The sequence below is a fragment of the Arvicanthis niloticus genome, chromosome 11 (assembly GCF_011762505.2).
Source record: "Arvicanthis niloticus isolate mArvNil1 chromosome 11, mArvNil1.pat.X, whole genome shotgun sequence".
In the NCBI taxonomy this organism is placed as follows: Eukaryota; Metazoa; Chordata; class Mammalia; order Rodentia; family Muridae; genus Arvicanthis; species Arvicanthis niloticus.
Genome location: NC_047668.1, coordinates 5,026,155 through 5,040,256, shown reverse-complemented (window position 1 = coordinate 5,040,256; position 14,102 = coordinate 5,026,155). Strand labels below are relative to the sequence as shown.

The following is a 14,102-nucleotide window of genomic DNA, read 5'->3' as shown; positions in this document are numbered from 1 at the left end:
AAAGAGGTAATCTCATTTAGTTCCTACTGGATTCTGATAGGACAGACATAGTGATGGGAAATACATGTTGACAGTAACCTGTGTATGACTGGAATAGTGTGTAGTCTAACTATGGAAGCCAAGGCCTTGTAAATGGCAGGTAAGCGCTTTACCTATGGAACCAATGAACCTACTTCTACAGAACAAAGTTGTTTTTTTTTTTTTGTTTTTTTTTTTTTGGTTTTTTTCTTTTAAGATTGTAGCCCTAGCTGGCTGTTTGCTTTCTGAGTGCTAGGGTTAATGGCATGAATGCCACACCTGGCCACAACTAGGATCTTGATTATATTTTGCCTTTGAAGTTCAGAGCTTCAGCCATCAATAGTAAACTCTTAGAACTGGCATCTACAAACTTGAATGAACTATCATTTTGATTTGTTAGTAATGGCCAAATGAAATGGTTCAATGAAAGGATACTATTAGGCCCTTGAATATAATTTAGTTGTAAAGAGTTGAAATATCAGGACTAATATTTAAATCTTACAAGATAAGACAAAAGAGCCCACTTAGAAATTTATATGAGCTGTTTTTAAATGGAAATAAGTTTAAATCTTTCTTAAAAATTATACATCCCAAAGGATTTTTTTTCTTCCCCTTCAGGCTTCTAAATGCATATGATGAACATCAAACACTTCTAAAAGAACAGGATTCTTTAAAAAGGAAAGCTGAAAATGGGTATGTAACTTCTTGATTAATCAGGAAAGGAATGCCTTTTAAAATACATACTTGTGAGTGTTATCTCTATATTATGAAAATGTGGGTTTTTTTATGGTTTGAAAAAAATTAAAAAAAAAAAAATCAATGGTTTATCTCAGAACCAAGTAAAGGGCACCTTCAGCCTGTTACTCCCTAAGGTCCAATATCAGAGTTGGAATGCTACTAAGATAGTAGAGTTGGGCCACTCTAAAGTTGAGAGTTAGGGAAAGCCGTGTAGTTAGAATGACAGTTCAAGGCGGTTTGGTGGCAATCAGTGTGGTTGTATTTCTGTAGATAATTGGAAGTAATTTTGTGCTGTAAAGTTAGTTCATCTTCAGTATTGTAGACAATGTGATTTTTTTGTATTAAAATTAAAAATGTATACTACCATGCCTGTCATTTTTTAAATATCAAAGACAAATCCAACAACAGGTTATAATCCAGACCCCAGGTCTGTTTGCCACTTCTGGCATAAAGACTGGAGCGTGTGATTTTCCAGCAAAGGGTTACCCTCTGTAAATGGAGAGTTGTAGCTTTATGGAGATTAAGAAGGCTAAATAGGAGTGCAAAGAGGTTTCATTATTTCAGAAGAATCTGAAATCTAGTAAATGAAATTGCAGGCTACTGTTGGTCCTTTGACGAAGACAGGGATTAGTCCCTTCTGTACTCTAGGCAGTTCAAAGATTGCTCCATAAAGAAAGGTGAACTGAGCCTAGGTTTCAGTCTGTTTCCCACAAGTTTTCTTTATTGGCTATCTGATGACAGTACCTTGCTCCCAAACTATTGAAAACATGACTAAAACAAAGCTACATGCATTATGTAATTATCTAGGAAAGTTCATGTATATGGGAATTTTGAGTTTCTGTTTTTACCTTTTATATATAGCTCAGAAGAACCAGAAGAAAAGAAAGCACACACAGAAGATATGTCATCAGCACAGATCATTGATGGGGATTTACAGGCAAATCAAGCTGCATATAATTACAGTGCCTGGTATCAGGTAAGTCTGCATCATTTATTCTTTGCAGTAAGTTCTTTTCTTTTAAAAGAAAATATTTTATAATTGAATTCTGGAATTTAATCAGTACCTATTATCTAATTTTATATGTGGTTCATAACTGATTCTAGTTGGTGACATGTTTGCTTTTACCTTTTCAGTACAATTATCAGAATCCTTGGAATTACGGACAGTATTATCCTCCACCTCCAACCTGATGGAAAAATATAAATTTCAGATGGCTTATATGAGATATGTGGAATTATTTTTTTTGAAGGATGTAAACATAGCATAAGCTTGTATTTGATAATTTGTCTTCCCAGTTTCTGTATAACATTTGTTTAGTTAATAGCGGGAAATGTCAATTAATAGTGTACCATAGAAACTTTCCTACCATTTTTAAAATTTACTTTTTATTGGAGAACTATTTTTTTTATTTTTATTTTATCTTATTTTTTTGCATTAAATGATCTAGAATTCTTTTGCAGCTCATGCAGGAGATTTGTAGCCTTAACTGTTGGGGAAAAACTGACTATAAATCATGTCAGTTAAAAAAGATTTGGGGAAAAAAAAAATAAGGGCTGGTTATTGAGAATTTTGCCTCCTATAATATAAAAAAATACTTAAAAAATTGACTTTAACCTCAAACCCTAAGGCTGTCTATGTTTCAGTTATACTGGGGAATTTGGCTCTTAACTCCAGCATAGATGAACCGGAGCTCTGCCTTTGAATAGACTATAGTGAGAAAGTGTAAAGTCAGCATCCCCTTAAGAAATGAAATATCACAATATGTTTTAGGAGAGTTTGTATCTAGAATATTCATGTAAAACTTATGAGCAAGCTTTCATTTTGATCAAACTTACCATTTTTGTAATAAAAATGAAGACTCATACAGCAATTGTTTATGAATTCATTTGGGGGAGGAACACAAAATAGAAACATTGTCTTAGAGTCAGCTTTAAATTTATTATCTTCCAACTAGAATGTTTTAGTTGCTTTGGTTTTTGTCAAGTTCTGTGCCTTTTAACATTGACCATGAAGTATTATTTATTAAATGTCCGTGGACAGAGCCAGCCACCTTAATGAGCAGTTCAACTCTTTGGATAAAGTCACTAGTTCTTATGTAACAATAATAACACAGAACACAGAATAAATCAGTCAAGACAATCCATGACATTTTTATTGAGCCTATTGAGGTAAAAGGAAAAGCAGCTCTCCTGAATACTTTACATAGCTGTAGGAAAATATCTGAGACTTAAAGGGAGTTACAGGGGATTACACTTCTCAAAAGCTGAGAGGAAGTAAACAAGCTTTCACTCTTTAAGCTTCCAGTTGACTCTTCCCTTACAACAGTAACAAGCTCTAATTAGGTTTTTATGTTTGCTGATGTACTGATCTGAAGTACTGGTTTCAGTCGATATCTACTAATTCCACTTCAAAAATGAGCTTTGTGTTTGGTGGAATTCTATGGGAAATTGTCAAGGAAAATTTGAAAAGTGCCTCTCCCCCAACCACTAAACCGTAGCACAATATTAGAGTTGTGAAATCAGATTATGTGTGTGGTGGAGACAAAATTAAAAGTAAGCCAGAGATTGTACCAGTAAATTTAAGAGGACAGGTTTGTATTTCACTCAGGCTAGCTTGAGTTTCTTAAAAGTATACTTGATGATCAATACCTCACTAATGCTACCAAATTAGCCAGTATCTTATGAAGGTTGCACTGTATTCATGTATGTCAGTAGAATATGTGATCTACTGTGAATTAAAAGACAAGTTTAGGTGTGCTATGGGTGCACAGCTTTAAATCCCAGCACTCAGAAGGCAGTGGCAGATGATCTCTGAATCTGAGGACAGCCTTGTCTGCACAAACTAAACAAAAAAGTGAGAAGGCTTTCTTCTTGAAACATTTGAAGACTACACAGAGGACTCCCAGCCTCAAGCCTCACTCCTTATCATCTACAAATTACAGTATCAAAATCTGGCCAACAAGAATGAAATCAACAAAAATGACCTTCCCACTCTATTAGATCAATTTAGTCTAAATGGTCTAGAATTATTGCCTTTCTGCTTTTTGTAAGTGTTGACAAACTGGGCCCTATCATAGAAATGCTGTTATCATTAATAAATGCTTACTAACATTATTTGTCCTGTGATCTCCTTGATGTGGTAAACTGTTCCATTTCTAAGTTTCTGAATTCTCACTTAGCTAAATGAAACTACAAGAGAAAGAAGAGAGGAAAAAAGAGCAGAACAAAGTCTGACTATTTTGCATTGACAACTTGTGGGCATAGGAGTCTTGGATCCAAGAATTCAGGTTAAAGGCTTGGTGGTAAACTTGAGGTGGGGGAGGGTGTGTGCTATAAAGGAAAAAGGATACTTGGCATCAGGCTGTCCTTTCTTTCCATAGGCCCATTCTGGTTCAATCTCCAGTCGAGCCTTTTCTCCTTTACTCATAGTCAAGAGCGCTTCATCCCACTAAAAGCAAAATAAGTTATGGCAATTTTCAAAAAACATGTAATCACAGAATGACAAAACATACTTTTCTGGGAACTTGAAGAGGGCAAGACTTCAGTTCCCAGAACCCACATCAGACAGCTTCTCCTGAAAAACCCCCTTATTTTAACCTTTATGGATGGATATTCATACACATAAGCATATACAAAACGAAGTATCAGGCTGGAGAGATGGCTCAGCGGTTAAGAGCACTGAGCTCAATTCCCAGCAACTACGTGGTGGCTCACAACCATCTGTAATGGGATCAGATGCCCTCTTCTGGTGTGTCTGAAGACAACAACAGTGTACTCATATACATAAACTAAATAAATCTTAAACATTAAAAAAAAACAAAAAAAACAAAAAAAACAAAAAAACCCAGAAATATCTGTGCTTGTGTTTTTGAGACGGGATTTATGTTTATGCAGCCCTGGCTTGTACTTCCTGAAGGCTCCACTCAGCTTTTTTGAGTTAAGAGATCAAATCTTGTACCTGTCAGTCAAGCTATACCTCCAACTAAAACCTTTGACTTGGTGTTTTGCATTGTTTTGAGTTCTACATAGGAGTCTTAGACATACACAAAGTAGCTATGTCACTTTTATAGCTACATTAAGTTAGCATTTTGGTTGTAACCATTTGAATTTCTGAGGAACTAAATTTGAACAATAGGCAGTCTCTAACATGAAAACTTGAGTAAATTTTTAACCCAATTTCTAATTTCTTCAGTACATTGTAATAATAGATAATCCTTAAGACTTACTTGGTTATTTCCCATATGCTTGAGCAAACAAAAGCATGCTTTTTTTTTTTAGAAGGAATAATTCCTGTCTCTGTAAGTATTTTCAGTGGAATGGATGTTTTCATTATATGTGACAAAAAGAAAGCTATGTAATGTTTTATAAAAAGCCTAAATGTGAAAGGCTATTTTCTGACATAGTACCTTATACCTCTGGGGTTTGTAGGTATTTTTTGTTTTCTCAGACAGGGTCTACAGGGTCTCTGTGTAGCCCTGGGTATGCTGGAACTTGCTATCTAGGAGGGCTGATTCAGAGATGTATCTATATCTGACTATAGAGTGCTAAGTGTAAGCCAGAATGCCAGGCCCAGGGTTCCTTTATAGGTGAGGAAATTGACACTCGGAAAACTTGTACAAGTTCAGCCAGCAAGTATGATGTCTGCCTTCAAAGATTACTTTTGTTGTATCACCAGCCCTAATTCTTGGACTTTAAAAAACGTTTTTGTGTTTTGTGTTGTGGTGTGAATGGGAATGCCCCCTATTGGTCATTTGGGTGCATAGTCCCCAGCTGATGACTGAAAGGATCAAGAAAGTATGACTAGGGGCTAAAGGGATGGCTCAATTGTCAAGAGTTGAGTATTCTTCCAGAGGATCCTGGTTCAATTCTCAGCACCCACACGGCAGCTCACAACATCTGTAAATCCAGCTCCAGGGAATTCAACACCCTCACACTGACATATGCAGGAAAAATACCAATGTACATAAATCATTTTTTTAAAAAGTGTGGCCTTGTTTGGAGGAGGTATGTTGCTGGAGGTAGGCTTTGAGATTTCAAAAGCCCATCCTAGGCCCAGTTTCCTGCCTGGTACAAGAGTTGTCTTGGTCATGGTGTTTCTTCATAGCTACAGAATACATTGGAATCTAACCTAGGTGGGGCCTTTGATATGCTAGGCAAGTGATCATCACAAAGCTCCCCCACTTCCCCACAATCCAAACTTTAGAGCCTTACACCACAGATAGCGCGTTTGGAACACCTATCTACTCATTTGCCATCTTTACTTACTCCTCTGATAACCTTGCCTACTCCAACTTTAAAACTTAAAGGCTTGGCATTTTTCTTCTTCTTTGAACCTGTAAAACAGATTTTTCTTTTAATTACATTTGATTTAATTACCTTCTAAACTGCAATATTAGGTACTTAAGAATTACAGTCAAGTTACAAAAGTATCCTTAAAACGTTTGAAATGTTTTGTGCTGCATACATACATGTATAGATACATACATACATATATGTATATCACTACCTATAGCTGCATGTAACCTCAAGGTAAACACCAAAGCAGAGGATCAGGACCACTAAATAACATGCTCTGTTGCCTTCTTCCATTGAGGTAGAATCTCACTGTGTAGCTGGCATAGAACTTAGGACTTCAGACAATCAACTTTTGTCTCCAAAGTTCTGGGATTAAGGGTATGAACTACCACACCCAGCTCATTTTTATTTTTTCTTTTACATTAAAATCTTAATGCATTCTGAAACACTGCTAGGTTTGTTGTTTGTCCTTACTAATTTGATACTAAGGCTTGGTCCCCAATTACACTATGTTGAGAGTTTGGGGGAACCTTTATTATATGTATAATATTAATGCTTTTCTTTCATAGGAACATGTTCCTCCTGTGGGGCTGAGTAGTTAACTGAAGAGTGAATGATTACCAGAGCAGGCAGAGAGCATTGACCGCCCTCAATCGTGACCACACGAGTACTAAAGAGTAGAGAGGATAGAGACCACTTCTACTCTGTTCTTAGAGTGCCACAACTGACAGCCAAACCAAATCTAACAATTTCAAGAGATCTAAAACAGACAAAGCTTTCAAATTCCTCATCCCTTGCTTGCCGAATAATAAGATTAGCCAGCCAGCAACCCATGAATAGTAAAATCCTGCCAAGAAAATCTTGGTACAAATGACATCAGGGAAAAAAGCAAAAAGAATGCCATCCATCTACTGCACAAAAGTTAACACTCACTTGTTTGAATATTAGTATCAAAAACAGTTCCGTCCGGGAGTGTCCCTGTATACCAGCAGTGAACAACATCTCCTTTTTTAGGAAAGTTGGTTTTATCTCCCTTTTTTAGGATAGATTTTGTATATTTTGGTGGACCCTAAAAATAAATGCATACAGTTACGTGCTTTTAAAAAGAAGACAGAAATATTATCAAAGTCAGATCAGAGTGATAAATTACCAGTAGCCAACATCTATAAGAAATCTTCAACACAACAATGAGAATACTATTCAAAAAAACACAAGGCCATAATTGAATGTCATATAACTTAGAGCACCTTTGGAAACTAAAATTCTTAAGGCATGACTACGTTCATCTTTCCATACCATAAATTCTCAGAAAAATACTACTGAATTCCTAAGGTATTATAATACACCACCCCCCCCACACACTCACACACTAATTTGAGTTGTACAGGCACCAATAATTCTATTACCAGATTTTTTTTCATCCTAGCTAATAAAAATGAATGGTTATGCTGCCTCCATCCACAACCTGAATGTGACAATAAACGAATCGTAGATGGACCCAGGAATGGTGACACACACCTTTAATCCTAGCACTCAAAAAGGCAGACAGCAGATCTGTAAACTCAAGGCCAGCCTAATAGACACATCGAGTTCCAGGCCAGTCAGTTACAAGATGAGATATACAAAAGATATATATATTGTGAGTCACATGAGTACCCATAAGGGCAATAAATTACATTCAGATTTTTAAAATAATTGTCTTGTGACTTTGGCCAAGAATTAACCAACTTCACATGAATTTAGACCAGACCTAATGAATACTTTCTGCTCACTTCAGTGCTTTTCCTCTGTTGTTCCAAAGTACAAGCATAGACATAACAGAAATGAGTACAGGCTCAGTGAGGGAGGCATCTAGAAAGGAGAGAATGTATTTTTGAGTTCAATGTTCCAAACTCAATAACTTAACAAGAGCCTGCTCTTTTTTTCTATTTTTTTTTTTTTTTTAGTCATATTTCTACACAGGAGAAATAAAAAAGAGAATTAAGTATTTAAGTATTCATAGAGCTTCTAAGTGTCAAAGCTACAGGTCTCAAAAATTACCTTTTAAATATTCTTTGAATTGCTTCTGGCTCTTAAGAAATTATGTTTTTACTAGAAAAAAAATCTTTCTATACAAATTTTTAGAGGGCCAAGGTATGACTACATAGCCTTTGCTACCCTGGTACTCGCTATGTAGACCAGGCTGGCTTCCTCTGACTCCTGAATGCTGGAATTAAAAATATGTACCACCACCCTTTTTCTTAACTCTTGTCTTATAATAACTTCATCCAAATGGCTTTATGTCTACATACCTACACACATTTATTTGTGCTTTCTGACCAATAGGAAAAAAATTCTGTGAAGTTAACTAACTTTAATCACATAACTACGTGACTTCACTACACCTTAACTGACTTCACTACACCTTAACTTACACTCTGTGAAAACATGCGCAATTGCCTTAAGTTAATATTGACTGCTTGCAATGAATGAGCTTACAGCTGGACTTACAATTCTTGTACTGGCTGAGGCACAAAAAAGAAGAGTTTGAAACCAACCTAGACTACAAAGTAAAACCATATCTCACCAACAAACAAACCCCCAAAAGAGTTTATTTGATTTCTTCAAACTTTATACAAAAAAAATGTAAAACTTGGGCTGGGAAAGATTAGACATGAACTCATACCTTGAAACCAGGCATGGACTGTTTCCATAGCTAGGCACACTATGTTCATTAGAAAGGCTAAAAATCACTTAAAGGAAGTTTCTTTAATTCAGCCTGACTTGGCTATAGAATCGGGTTCTTAGAGTAGAAAGCCTGGGAGGTCTAGCCAGAAACTCACTGCTTTGTTTTACTTCTATACTAAGAATAGGGAGTCACTATAGTCCCAATCACAGCTTAGTTCTAAAACAGTGGCTGCATTCAACCACGTATTTAGAGATTTAAAGTAAATGTTAGGTGGGCTTGGGGGTGGGGGTTATTAGGCTTTTAATGCCTGCTAGTCAGGTGATGGAGGCCAGCCTGTGAATCCCTTCTCAAAACTCAAACAAGTACCTATGATTAGTTCAATGCACTTGTCTACCATTCCGAGGTCCTAGGTTCAATCCCTAGTACTATATAAAGAAGAAAAAAGGAAGAGAAAGGTAAAATATATTATATACAAACCTCATCAAGAGTCTCTTCAGACTTGGATTCTTTGGGTTTATCGTCATTAAGCTTCACATTTTTCACCTGTTCAGACACTTTACTTATAGTTTCAGTGCCTTTGAAACGCTATAAAAAAAAAAATCTAAGATGAGTGCTGACGACAAGGTAAAAACTAGGAAGGGTATCCAGCATTCCCTTCCAGGAAATAAACATCTGCACAATGAAGACACACTATCGATCCGTGAGTAGAACAAAAGTCAACTAACCAAGGGGATCACCTAAAAGCAAAGCTATTGCTGATTTACATATAAAGTCAATAAATCATGACCCTTAAACTACTGCATGATGGAAATTCTAAACAAGCACCATGACCTGAGATGTGTACACTCAGCTCCTTCCATAAAAATTCTTTCTTGTAGATGATGATCACTTTATAGTGAACAAACATTAAAAATGTTTTAAAATCTGTTTTTCTTTTTTCTTAAAAAGATTTATTTTATGTATATGAGTACACTGTTGCTGTCTCGGATACACCAGAAGAGGGCATCAGATCCCATTACTGATGGCTGTGAGTCACCATGTGGTTACTGGGAGCTGAACTCAGGAGCAGTCAGGGCTTTTAACCAATGAGCCATCTTTCCAGCCTCCAACTCCAAACTCTGTTTTTCTTAAAGGCTTATCTAAACCACTAACAACAACATGTTATAACAGAGTAGAGAATGACAATGGACTTAATGGATTTATGACTTAAAACCAAAAACCAAAAACAACTAAAAACAAAAACCACCAAAAACCAAAAAAAAAAAAAGTGCTGTCTCAATTTAGACAACAAATTAATTTTTTTATTTCCACTAGGAAATTAAAAAACAAAAATGTTCCTTTAAAAATACCCTAAACACTGAACTATGTTTTAAATTAGCCTTGCTTTCTATGACTGAAAGCCCAGTTAAGATCACAGCTAAGAAAAACTACAGGTGGAAAAACCCCAACTTATTCTTCAAAGAGAAAACTGTACTTAAACTTTGTGTGTAGAAGTAAGATACCTAAGTGAAATTTTCTTAGTAGGATATTATCACTTACCTTACTCTCAAAAAGATGGTTATAGGCTGTAACCAAATGGTCCTTATTGGCAGTTTTAGCTACGTTTTTTATGTTTCCCAGTAATTTATGCTCTGCAAGAAACTACAAAGGAAAAAGCTGATTAGTTCAATCGTTTTCCCTCAAGTAGAAAGGATCTAAAATTAGAAATGGCGTCTGGAACTGAGGCTGTAACTCAGTAGGTGGAGTGCTTGACAGATGCACGCAAACCACACACCACACACTGCACCTGCACACCTAAAACCCAGCACTGAGAGGCGTCAAGGCCACTGCCAGGTACACAGTCAATTTATGACTAAACTAGGCTGAGATACACAAGACCCCGTCTTAAGAAAAGAAAGGAGGAAAGTGTAGCCTGCTGTTACTATAGTCTGAGGCAGCAAGATCCTGTGAGCTCACAAATTCAAGACCAGTCTGCTCAGACAGTAAGACCCTGTCTCAAAACCAAGAAGCTTAGAAACAATCCTTTTGTGGTAGCTGTTATGATTTTTAATAGTAATAATGGAGAAATAAAACACTGTATTTTATATCTCATTCCTAAAAAGCAGATTTTAAAACATCAGGCATTAAAGGGCAAGAACTATATAGTATATATGGGAGACAGATTCATTCTAACCTTTCTCCCGTTACAGAATACACAGAAAAGATTATCTAGATATTAAGGACACTATAAGCTCCTGATAGAATGCTTTTTGCCATGCCTTTGGAAGCCTCAAGCCATGTTGGGAATGGCTACCGGGACCTACTTACAACCCGCTATCTGGTAAGGATAATGTATAGGTTATGGCGTCATATTATCTGGACTAAAATCTTAGCTCTCACCCTAGTCTGGAGACCAAGCTTTTCAAGACTCGTGTTTAGGCCTAGAGGATCGTCTGGTGACCTGAGTTCAATCCATGTGTCCTGAACTGTAGGAGAACAGGCTCCTCCTGCAAGCTGTCTTCTGAGCCCTCCCCCACATACACACAAAGTAAAGTTAAAAGGACCCAGGTTCTCTACAGTACAAGATTAGTCGAAGCATGTATGTCAGAGTGATGACAGAAAGTTGAGGTGGAGCAGTGGAGTCTGTCACATTAAGAGTCTAATAAACCTGAATTTGGCCCCCAGAACCCACACCCAGAGAACTGATTCTTACAAATTGTCCTCTGAACTCTGCAAGTGTCATGGCATGCATACCCACACACATTAGTCCAATATGTAAATAAATGTAAAATAATAAAGCATCTTTGAGACTGAGCAAGGATGGGGAGCTCTGGACTACCTTTATCCTTACAGCAAGACTGTCTCAAGAAGAAAAAATTAAGCAACAAAATAATTAAAAAAAAAAAAAATCAACAATCAATTCATAGTATGTTCATCTTAAAATCTGGTGTGGGTTTTTAAAACACCCTTGTATCTTTATGGTGCGTATGGACACACAAAAAGCATGCATGGTATGTTGAAGTCAAAATTCCGTATGTGGAGGTCCATGTTTCCCACACTGAGACAGGTTCTCTGACAGGCTAGCTGGCCTGCCTGCCTAAGAGCGTCTAAGGATTCTCTAGTCTCCATTTCTCACTGCGATTATAGGCACATACTCCCTCCTACAGCTCCAGAGTGGTTTGGGCATCTGAACTCATAACATCATACCCAAGAGCCATTTCTCCTGCCCTTTATTCTAGTCTCCTTCCGTCACTGTATTTGGAAGTTCCAAACCTCCAAATTTTCCTATTTTCTCCAGCTGTCTCCTGCACCTAAGAGTTCTGTAAACTACTTTTGGTTTTTGTCCCCACTGCATGTGTCTGTCTTTGGTCTTTTCTCTCCTTCCCCTCTCAATATGTGACCCAGGCCAGCCTAGAATGTACTGTGTAGTCCAGGCTGACCTGGAACTCAGTCAGATCTACCTGCCTCTGGGATTAAATGCATGCACCACCATGATCTCTACTCCTATTAAAAAATATATATTTTTGATGATAAAAGACTGCTGAAAAAGGATAAAAGTTGGTTATATAGAAGTAATCAGTTTCTGTTGCACTCGTCATTTCTTTGAAAGAGTTCAGAAAAATATCTAAAATACAACTATCTAATATTTTATGATCAACAAAAATAATGGCCATCGACTAATTTAGGTAAGAGAATGATCAGTGGGAACAGAAATCATTACAAAACTGTTCTATGTTCCAAGTCAGGTCAGTGGAGCCTACAAGTCTAGAAGAAGAAAGAAAATCAAAACCTTCACAGTCTAAATTGGGATGAATAAGCTCTTTAAAGACAGCTTAAAGAAGTACAGCAAGTATTGAGATATTAAATGCCTAACCCTACTGCTGAAAATCATAACGGCTCAAGAGAATATCCATTAACCTGGCATGCGGGTCTGTCTGCAAAGGTGTCTTTTCCTTTTCACTCTTGTACATTCACTCAAACACAGTTGTCGAGCTTACTACCCATACATACTTCATAAATATGGGCTGAACCATAGCCTGATGCCAGGATAAGTGTTAGAGTTCTTGAACCTCCCAGCAAGATCTTAAGTGAAAATACAATCTTGGTTTCAAAAAACATTCCAAAACTTTTTAAACTGAAATGGCAGGACTGTAAAAACACAGGCATGAATATGTGATGATCACGGGGGGGGGGGGGGGGGGGGGAACGACACGCATTTAAATGTCTGTCACTAAATGCATTTCCATACTTTGGAATCACACAACACTCGCTATCTTGACATTCTAGAATCTGAAAAACTGTAGGAAAACCTAATTTAGGCCGCACCTTCTATTTTAAAATGGTAGAGATATATATGCACAACGTGTGCCACCATTCAACACTTAACTGAGGTCCGGAACATGGTGTGATGGCGCAGGGCTATTATCCCTAGCATTTTCGAGGTGAAGGTAAGGCCATTGGGGTTTGAGGCCAGTCTGGGCTATGTGAGATGTTGCCTCCAAAAAACAGTAAGGAGTCGCGGGGTTGGCGGAATGAATGACCCTTTCTGAAGGACAAAAAGTCAAGTCTAAACAACCCGTGACTACAAAATGGGTGGCTAAGATGCAGCAAGGCCGAAAACTGCATTATACAACTAGAATTTTTCAAATCCGCGTGCTTATAGTCATAGAAGACCACAGTATAAAAAATTCACATTGAATTTCCCCTAAGCATAAAGGTATTTTGTAAAAGATTTTCTAACAAAAAAGTTATGACAGTAATATATGGGATTTAAAAAAAAAAAAAAAACAGTTTCTAGTTCGGTATCTAGTACACTGGTAAGACAAACAAGATGCACACGAGGCTCGCACACATTACATCCCTCCCATTTCCCAGCGGCCAGCAAGCACTCTGCCCGGGAAGCATGCACTCCCCATTCCTCGCCCCCGCCTCGGACGCCAACATCTCAGGTTCCTTTTGCTCAGGTCTTCGGCCCTCACAGATCTCAACTGAAATTTAAATCTCCGGCCGCAGCTCCTAGGCCTGCCCTAGGAAACAAGAGCAGGGCTGATCCCCATGGACTCTGGGGCGGCCCAAGGGGCGGGAGAGTGGGAGCTCACGCGGGCCGCTCCGGCCTGGCCAGCACCGGCCTCAGAAGGCGAGGGCGGGGGCACCGAGGAATCCGGTATGTAAGGCATCTCCGGGGGGGGTGAAGCAGCCCCGGGACACCCCGGCCCGGCCGCCCAGATGCCTTTGGTACCGAATCTGAACCGTGATCCTGCAGAAACTTGATAATGTCCTTCTTGGGCAGCTGCTCGCTGCGCAGCTGCTCCACGGTCCATGCACGCTGCGGAACAGCCGCCGCCATCTTCCCCCGCTGCTGCCACAGCACTGAGCCGGACCGCCTCAGTCCGGCGCTGCCCCG

The 14,102-nt window shown here is 38.2% G+C and overlaps 2 protein-coding genes across 5 annotated transcripts in view; one reads left to right on the top strand and one right to left on the bottom strand.

Annotated features, from left to right (window-relative positions):
* Prpf39 (pre-mRNA processing factor 39) overlaps positions 1-3,870 on the top strand; it is a 27,958-nt gene extending 24,088 nt beyond the window's left edge. For all 4 annotated transcript variants that reach the window (XM_034514324.2, XM_034514325.1, XM_076941830.1 and 1 more), the window contains 3 exons: positions 637-711; positions 1,618-1,732; positions 1,891-3,870. In XM_034514324.2, coding sequence (XP_034370215.1) covers positions 637-711; positions 1,618-1,732; positions 1,891-1,947 — 247 coding nt within the window. In that variant the 3' untranslated portion in view covers positions 1,948-3,870. The remainder of the gene's footprint in view (positions 1-636; positions 712-1,617; positions 1,733-1,890) is intronic.
* Positions 2,884-14,102, bottom strand: Fkbp3 (FKBP prolyl isomerase 3). Its single transcript, XM_034514330.2, has 7 exons — positions 13,938-14,102; positions 10,259-10,360; positions 9,197-9,304; positions 6,985-7,120; positions 6,022-6,089; positions 4,107-4,204; positions 2,884-3,194 (listed from the first exon to the last, which is right to left on the bottom strand). Exons 1-7 carry the CDS (start codon positions 14,043-14,045, stop codon positions 3,140-3,142), a joined length of 675 nt encoding a protein of 224 aa, XP_034370221.1. The 5' UTR covers positions 14,046-14,102; the 3' UTR covers positions 2,884-3,139.